Consider the following 9,542-nt stretch of genomic DNA (forward strand, 5'->3'; position numbering starts at 1 on the left):
GTATGGTGAGAATTCGTCTGACATAGTGTCAAGAAGGACCAGACCTGTGATTAGAAACATACTGGGGAAGGTAACAAGTCAGCAAAAGAAAACCCCTCAAGGAGATGGATTAACACGGTATAACAATGAACTTGAGCATGTCACATCATCAGGATGGTGCAGGGTAGAGCAGGGTTCCAGTCTCTTATTTATAGGTTTGCTATGAATCATCATTGATTGAGGGCACCTAATAGGAACAACAACAATGAAGAGATTAGCAGCACAGTACTTGGTAGGAACATAATATATACGCATCGGTTTAAAATTTTTTATATTGCTACTGCTTTACTATTACTTTGATCCTTCTTATTTTAAAAGGCTTGTAGGGTTTATTATAAAAATCAAGGAGCGAGGAGAAACAGCTGCTAACCAAAAGGCTAGTTATTCAGATTCACTCAAAGACCCTAGTGATCTGTTTCTAAAAAGTTGGCTATTGTAAATCTTTATTGAGAATAATTTTGCTTTGGTATATATTGGTGATTGTGAATGGGAGTCTAACCCTAAAGTAACTGGAACAGAGACAAGCAGTAAATAGATCAGTGATTGCTTAGGGCTAAAGAGATTGATAGCAAAAGGTCTAAAGTTGTTTCTTGAAACAGTCTACTTTTCTCCTACTCCCTGCAAAAAGCCAAACTTATTAGATCATAGCTGAAAGCAGAGAGTATCAGAAGAATGACTGGTTTTATTGACTGTGGAAAATGTTGTTTAAAAAAACCTGTGGATAGCTTTGAGAGGAATGGGAATCCCAGAACACTAGATTGTGCTTATGTGAAACCTATTCTTGGACCCAGGGATGTATCCTATCTCCATACCTTTTCAACCTGTATGCAGAACAGATTATCCAAGAGGCAGGGTTCTATGAGGAGAAGTGTGACATCAGGATTGGTGGAAGATCTATTAACAATCTGTGTTATGCAGATGACACAACCCTGCTTGCTGAAACTGAGGAGGACCTGAAGCGCTTGCTGCAAAGGGTCAAGGACTGCAGCGTTCAGTATGGATTGAAGCTCAATGTCATGAAGACAAAGATTCTCACCACTGGACCAATTGGCAGCATCAGGATGGATGGTGAAGAGATTGAGATTGTTAACAACTTCAGTCTGCTGGCTCCACAGTTATAACTCTTGGCACCAGTAGCCAGGAAATAAAAAATCGTATTGCGATGGGAGAGTTTGCTGCTAGGGCTCTCTCCAAAGTACTGAAGAGCAGTGGTGTCACTCTGGAGACTAAGGTGCGCCTGATACAGGCTATGGTCTTTACAATCACGTGTTATGCATCAGAGAGTTGGACAATGACTTAAGGAGCATAGAAAGATAACTGATGCCTTTGAGCTGTGCTGCTGGAGAAGAGTATTGAAGGTACCCTGGACTGCCAAGAAAACAAACAGATTCATCCTGGAGAAGGTTAAACTAGGCTGCTCCTTGGAGGCAAGGATTCTGAGGCTTCGTCTGACATACTTTGGACATGTTGTAAGGAGGGAGAGGTCCTTGGAGAGGGACATCATGCTTGGGAGGGTAGAGGGACGGTGCAGAAGGGAAAGACCCTTTATGAGGTGGATTGACTCAGTGACTGGGGTAATCGGGATGGGTGTGTCAGAGGCAGTGAGATTGTAACAGCATAGAGCAGGGTTTAGGGCTGTTGTACATAGGGTCGCTATGAGTCGCAAGCGACTCAATGGCACATAACAACAACAACAACAATACTTGGACCAGTAGACAGTTGTCAGAACAGAGCAGGGAAGCACTGCATGGTTCAAAATCAGGAAAGATGCACTCCAGGAATACATTCTATCTCCATTGCTTTTCAATTATATGTGGAACAGATCATCTGGGAGGCTGGGCTCTATGAGGAGGAATGTGGCATCAGGATTGGAGGAAGACTCCTCAACAGCCTGCATTATGCAGATGATAAAACCTTGCTTACTGAAACTGAAGAAAACTAGAGGCATTTGCAACCAGGGACTGCAATATGATTGAATCTTAACATCAAGAAAACAAATATTCCTACCACTTGGAGTATCATGATATATGAAGAAGAGATTGACATTGTTAACAGCTTCATCCTGCAGCTAGGTAATCAAAAGATTAATTGTATTGGGAAAATCTGCTGTCAGTGACTTTTCCAGAGTACTGAAGAGCAACAGTGGCTGTCTAGGGACTAAGGTACATCTGATCAAGGCCATGGTCTTCTCAGTTACTTGCTATGCCTCAGAGAGAGCACAGTGATGAAGGATAATAGAAGAATAGATGCCTTTGAGTTGTGGGCCTGGAGAAGGGATATATACCATGTGCTGCTAAGAAAACAAACAGGTGTGTCCTGGAGAGAGTGAAATCAGGCCACTTCTTGGAGGGAAGGATTTTGAAATTTCATCTGACTGACTTTGGGCATCTTGCCAAAAAGGACCAGTCCTTGGAGAGGGACATCATGGTTGAAAGGGTGGAGGACAGTGCAAGAGAATAAGACACTGGATGAGATGGATTGACCTAGTGACTGTGGTAATGGGAGTAGGTGTGTCAGAGACAATGATATTGTCTCAAGATAGAGAACGTTCAGAGCTGTTGTTACATAGAGTCACTGTGAGTTGCAGGCAACTTGATGGCACATAACAACAAAAATATAGACTAGAATAGAATTGCCCCAATGACTTTCAAGGCTCTTAACTTTATAAAATCATACTGCTACGTCTTTTTTCCCTGAATAACACCTGTTGAGTTTGAACCTTTTGGTTTGCAGACAAGAGCTTAACCACTGTGCCACTAGGAGTACTACTTCTTGACATATTGGATTGTATACTTTTAGTGTGTCAATTGTATGGTATGTGAATTATCTCAGTAAAATGGTTATTTAAAAATGCGAATGAAAAATGCGAATGAATGGAATTCCAAAATCTCTGTAGATGTTCATTGAAATAATAAAAAAAATGCATATGTGATACAAAGAACATTTTTGCGAGACACAATAAAAGACCTAAATATATGGAGAAATATTCCCTGTTCATGGCTAGGAAGACAATATTGTGAGAATGACAGTCCTACCAAAAGCAATCTACGTGTTCAGTGCAATCCCAATACAGACACCAAATTAATTTTTTCAAGGATATTGAAAGGGAAATTGTCAAGTTTATTTGGAGAGGAAAAAGACCTCAAATAAGCAAAATAGTTCTGAAAAACAAACATGATGTGGAAGGCATAACACTCCCTGACTTCAAGACCTACTACACAGCAGTAGTAACCAAAACAGCATGGTACTGGTATAAGGACAGGGACTTAGACCAATGTAACAGAAATGAGAGCCCAGAAATGGACCTATCTATCTATAGTCAACTGATATTCAATAAGGAAATAAAACCTATCAAATGGGGAAATGACAACCTCTTCAACAAATGGTACTGGCAAGACTGGATTGCTAACTGCAGAAAATGGAAACAGGATCCACATTTCACATTATACACAAAAATTAACTCAAGGTGGATCAGAGACCTGGGAATAAAGTCCCAAACCATGAAAGTCAGAAGAGACAAACTAGGATCAAGCTTAGAAGGCGTAGTCTGCGGTATAAAGAGACTAAAATACAGCCAGAAATGCAGAATTTGAAGAGGATAAATTGATGAATGGAACCCTCTAAAGATTAAATCTCTATGTTTATCAAAAACTTTTCCCAACAGGGTAAAAAGAAAGCCTCCTGACTGGGAGCAAGCATTTGGCAATACCATCTCAGACAAGGGTTTCATAACAAAAGTTTACAGAATACTCCTGGGCCTCCAGAAGGAAAAGGCTGATCACACAATTACAAAACGGGTAAAAGACATGGAAAGAGTTTTCACAGAGGAAGACATTTGGATGACCAACGGATATGAAGAAATGCTCTAAATCACTGGCAATAAGAGAGACGTAAATCAAAACCACAATGAGATACCATCCTACCCAAGTAGCAGTGGCAAAGTTTAGCAGGGCAGCAAGTATTAAATATTGGAGATGTGGTGAGATAGGAACTCATACATGTTGTTGGTGGGATTGTAAAATGGTACACAGTGGAAGGCAGTTTGACATATCCTCAAAAAGCTGAACATAGAAATTCCATATAACCCAGCTATTCCACTGCTTGGAATATAACCCAAGAAAACGAGAACTGTGGCACAAACAGACTTGTACACCAGTGTTCATACCAACGCTATTCACCATAGCAAGAACATGGAAACAAATGCTCAAACCACAATGGGATGGATTGAGAAATGATGATACATTCACATGAGGGAATACTAGGCAGCACACAAGAGAAATTATTTTGCAAATTACTACCTAACTTGGGAGGGACTAGAAAGCATTATGCTAAGTAAACTAACTCAGTCTCATGAAGATAAATACTGAATAAGATCATTATTGTATCATGAATATGAGGATCCAAAGAGGGAGGGTTTAATCATATGACCACGCAATTTTTTTTCTCCCTTTTCAAAAAAATTTTATTAATTTTAATGAACATTTAGAGATTTTGGATTTCCATTCATTCATTGTTGCACTTTTCTCCCTGCCCAGCCCTCTCCCCACCCCCCAGTTCGCATATCTCTTTGAAAAGTAAAAGAAAAATTCTTTGGTATACAATCCCCCACCACCACCCCGAGTACACTACACTATGCAACCTTCATTCTGGACTCTTGTGATAATGATAATAGGGTCATACAATTTGATAGATGGAGGGAGGAGTGGGTAAAGGAAAAGGGAAAGATCCCATGTGAAAAATAATGTATATGAACTTTATGAACTTTGTAAGTAAACCACTATAAAATGATATTTTAAAATACGTACATGCAGGAGATGCAGTGTTTAAATGAGGACATTTGAAACAAATTTTTTTTTTAAATCCAATTTGATAGGGAGCTCTAGTGACCTAACAGTTAAGAAGTTGCTCTTCCCACTTTCTCAAAAAATTGGAAATAGAGATACCATTTGACCCAGCAATTCCACTACTGGGAATATACCCTAAAGAGACCATAAATGACATCCAGGCAGATATATGCACACCCATGTTCATCGCAGCTTTGTTCACAATATCTAGGAATTGGAAACAACCTAAGTGCCCATCAACAAATGAATGGATAGAGAAGCTGTGGTATATTCACACAATGGAATATTACGCTGCAGTGAAAAACAAGGAACTCATGCAATATTATTCAAAATGGGGGACCCTGGAGGACATTATGCTGAGTAAAATATCTCAGTCACAAAAGGACAAATACTGCACGGTTATAGGTAGTGACTGACATCAGGATTGGGGTAAAACTGAGAAAAACTGAATCGATTATGTATACTGAATTGAAACAGATGAGAGAGAGACAGTTTAAAAGTGATATATGATAGCATGTTATGATTATCACAGGAATCCAGAATTAAGGTTGCATAGTGGAGTGCATTTGGGGCAGGGCGGGGGATGCTGGTTGGGTCGGAGGTGAGGGGGGGGCAGTGGATTGTATACCAACAAAGAAGTTTATCTTTTGCCTTTCAAAGAGAGGAGCAAACTGGGGGGAAAGGGGTAAAGAAAAAAGTGCAACAATGAATGAATGAAAATCCAAAATCTCTGTAAATGTTCATTAAAATTAATAAAATAAATTTGGGGGGAAAAAAGAAGTTGTTCTTCCAACCAAAGGCATATGGTTTGAATGTACCAGCTGCTGGAAGGAAGAAAGATGGGCAGTCTCCCATTGTGCATTACTTTACTACCTGTTTAAAGCCACAAGATGGTGAGGTAGGAGTCTGTTCTGATCCAGTGGTACCCAACAACAACAACAAACAAATAATGATGATACTTAAATTTGCTTAAAAGAGATGCTAAGTTAAACATTTTCTTCTTCTATAGAGAACACAATGGTAGGTGAAGAGAATACATCTCTAAGAAACCGACTGTCTAAGTCCAGTGATAAAAATCTTGAGGAAGATGAAGATAAGACAGACACTGAAAAGGAGTCTGTAGAGAAAACTAACAATGGTAAGATTTTGTATTTTTATTTTATATTGGTTTGCATACAAAATTTGAATACACTGTTTCATTCATGTACATTGTGTTTCACATATTCCTTTATTCCCAGTGTTTCATACAATCATTTCCGTACACTTTTTTATAAAATGAATCACATTGATCTATGCCCACTATCACCCTGTCTTTTCTGGTCCCCACTAGATGTATTCTAATTCCTTCACCCTCTTTATCCACCCACCAAACTGTGCCCAGTGATTTGGCTCTTCCTACCCCTAGTCCTAAGAATTTTTTTTTAAACTAAATTTGATCATTTAGTGAAATTTAATTGTTTTCTAGGACAAGGATTACTCTCTTTTTTATAAATTAGTACTACTGATAGTATAAAGGAACAGAAGGAAAAAGTAGATAAAAAGAATGGAAGGAAAGACTTTGATTAATATTCCAGTCACATCTGCCTTCAGAACTGCCAGTGAGATATCTATACATTTTGCCCTCTAATCCCTAACTCCAGTTGCTACAGAGTTGATTCTGACTTATGGGAGCTCCATAGGTATGGAAGTAAAATTGATCTGCAAGATTTTCAATGACTGAAACCTGAAGTTAATACTTGACCTGCCTTCTGCTGTGCTATTGAGTAGATTCCAAGCACTGACCTTTTGGTTAGCCAAGAGTAAACAGTTTATGCAAACCAGGGATCCTAATTCATATTAAATTTAATGAGCATAAAGAGACAGTTAGCAGGGGAACTAATATAGTTAAAAAGTCCAGTGGCATAATGGTTAAAATACTTGACTGCTAACTGAAATCTTAGTGAAAAGCCTACCAGCTTTTCAGGTAGGGGAAAGGTAATGTGCTGAATGTGCTGTGTGATTCCATGAAGATTACAGCCTTAGGAACAATATGTGGACAGTTCTGTCTAGTAGGGTCACGATGAGTTGGAATCATTGAGATGGTTGGGGGGTTTGGTTTTGCTTTGGGTAACATTTGGTTGGTAACATTATATTTGGTTAACATTATTAAAGGGGCAAACCGAGACATTGCAATTAATCAGTACTGAGCTAGAAATCTTGAGAGAAAGGGAAAAGTGAGGGGATTTTGTCAGTACTTTTAAGTTTGCATGAATACAAAGAACAGTTTGATATAGTGTTCCTTGCTAAGGTCAGGATTTGTATTTATGATCTATAGACCTGTCAACAAAACTTAGCTGACATCATCAATTGCATCAGGCTGTTTTGCCATAACATTTGTGTAGGTTTGACCTCAGTGCGGATTTGAAATTTGAGTCTTGTTTGATTAGTAGGAGTGGCACTTTATGAGACAGGTGTCTTTGACATTCCTGATTTCTTTATAAGGATGCATTCTTTTGCTCTTCCTACTTAAATTTAATTGTAAATAGCTGGAGCTAAATCCCACTTGGAATATAAATACTGTTATAAATGGGCTAAAAAATGTCATTTCTGGGCGAGCTCTGGTAACCTAGTGGCAAGAAGCGGCACTGCAATTCCAGAGGTGTGCGGTTCGAATCTACCAGATGCTCTGCTGGAGAAGGAGGGACAATCTCCTCCTGTACCAGTCAGATCTGATTTGACGGTACACACACACAAAAATAAAGTCATTTCTTTATTCTTTGTGTATACTGTTAAGTGATATTAATTGTATTCACTACATTTATTAGCAATTTATGATATATTGTTTATAAGGAGCCCTACTGATAGTATATTAAACACCAGGCTATTGTCCCAGAGGTGAGCAATTGAATCCGCCAGCTGTTCCAGGATAAAGAAATATGGGTATTCTCTAACAATTACAACCTGAGAAACCCATTTAGAGGGTCAGTATGAATAAGAATCAACTTGATGTCAGTGGATTTGGGGGGGGGTGTGCATGTATATTTATATATAGAATTCTGGTGGCTTAGTGGTAAGGAATTGCACTGCCAATGCAAAGATATATAGATATTTATTTTATATATATATGATTTATTTATTATTATTTGAGTGAAAGCTTACAAAGCAATTATTGTTTTTTCTATAATTAATACACATTTTATCCTGTAACATCAATTACAGCACCCACAATGTCACGTCGTCCATTCATTCCATATTGTTTTCCCCTTCCCCATCTTACTGTTTCTTTTCTATTTATGAATTTTTCACTCTCTCTTACCCTGATTCTCTGTTTGTAAATCTTCTTTAGCTCTTTATAATAGTAGTCGTATACAGTATTTGTGACAAACTTATTTCACTTGGGATATTATCCTCTACATCCACCGATATTATGCAGTGTTTCACTATTTCTTTGCTGTTTTTTTAATGTTGCATAGTATGCTGTGTGTAAATGTACTGTAGTTTCTGTATCCATTCATTTGTTTATACCCATTTGTGTTATTTCCATCTCTTTGTAATTGTGAGCCAGGCTGCACTAAACATTTGTATGTATCTGCTTGTGTCACATTTCATTTCTTTCAGATGGGCAGTCTCCTCCCATGCCGTTTACTGCCTCTGAAAATCTACCAGAAGATCAGCTTTGAGTCTGTCCTGACTCCACAATGCAATATACCTTGAAAAAATATACACACACACATATATATACATGCATATTCATACATATTCATATACATATACATATACGTATATATATAACTCAATATAGTTGAATAGCTGAATCATGGTATTTCCATTTTGGAACTTTTTAAGGAAATGCAGGCTACTACTTTCCATAGTGCTTGTACCATTTCACATGTCTACCAGGTGTATATAAGACTTTCAGTCTCTCCATACTCTCCCCAAAATTTATAGAACTTAGCTGTTGTTGCTGGGAAGAGATGACACATCATTGTTATTTTGATTTGTGTTTCTCTAATACCCAATGAGCTTGATCTTTTTTTTACATGCTATTTGGCCATCTGAATGTTGCTTTTGGTGATGAGTCTTTTCACATTTTCTGCCCATTTTATAATAGGATTTTTTCTCACTGGAGGCTTTGGAGTTTTCTATAAATTTTAGATATGAGTGCCATGTTAGATGTGTCATTGTGAAACACTTTTTCCCATCTGTAGGTTCTCTTTATTTTTGAAAAAGTCTTTCAGTGTACATAAGAATTTCATTTTAGAAGACCTCATTCATCTAGTTTATTCTCTTTTAGTTGTGCAGCTTTTATTATATTTGATAGTCTATTTATGCTGTAGAGGGTTGTTGTGTGCCATTGAGTCAGAACCAGCCCACAGCTGACTGACCCTTCAGCAGGTTTTCAGAGGCAGTAAATCACAAGAAGATTGCTCATCCTTCACCCTGTGGAGTAGCTGGTGGATTTGAACCACATGCCTTTGAAGATTGCTGTGTAGCTTCTTAATACTCATATTGACATTTTCTGTCACTGAGTACTTCTCTTTATGTTCCAGTATTTAAGCTTAAAGCTTAAATTTAAAAATTATGACAAAGCAAAATACTACAATGAAATGTGCGAGGAACTAGAGTCAGAAAATCAAAAGGGCCGAACTCGCTCAGCATTTCTTAAGCTCAAGGAACTGA

The 9,542-nt window shown here is 38.1% G+C and overlaps 1 protein-coding gene across 1 annotated transcript in view; it reads left to right on the forward strand.

Moving 5' to 3' along the window:
* Positions 1-5,900: 5,900 nt before the first annotated feature.
* SOAT1 (sterol O-acyltransferase 1) overlaps positions 5,901-9,542 on the forward strand; it is a 77,954-nt gene continuing 74,312 nt past the window's right edge. Inside the window, exon 1 of the mRNA XM_006887729.1 lies at positions 5,901-6,021. Coding sequence (XP_006887791.1) covers positions 5,901-6,021 — 121 coding nt within the window. The remainder of the gene's footprint in view (positions 6,022-9,542) is intronic.

Source organism: Elephantulus edwardii, unplaced genomic scaffold (assembly GCF_000299155.1).
Source record: "Elephantulus edwardii isolate Elephantulus edwardi_28Jun2011 unplaced genomic scaffold, EleEdw1.0 scaffold00061, whole genome shotgun sequence".
In the NCBI taxonomy this organism is placed as follows: Eukaryota; Metazoa; Chordata; class Mammalia; order Macroscelidea; family Macroscelididae; genus Elephantulus; species Elephantulus edwardii.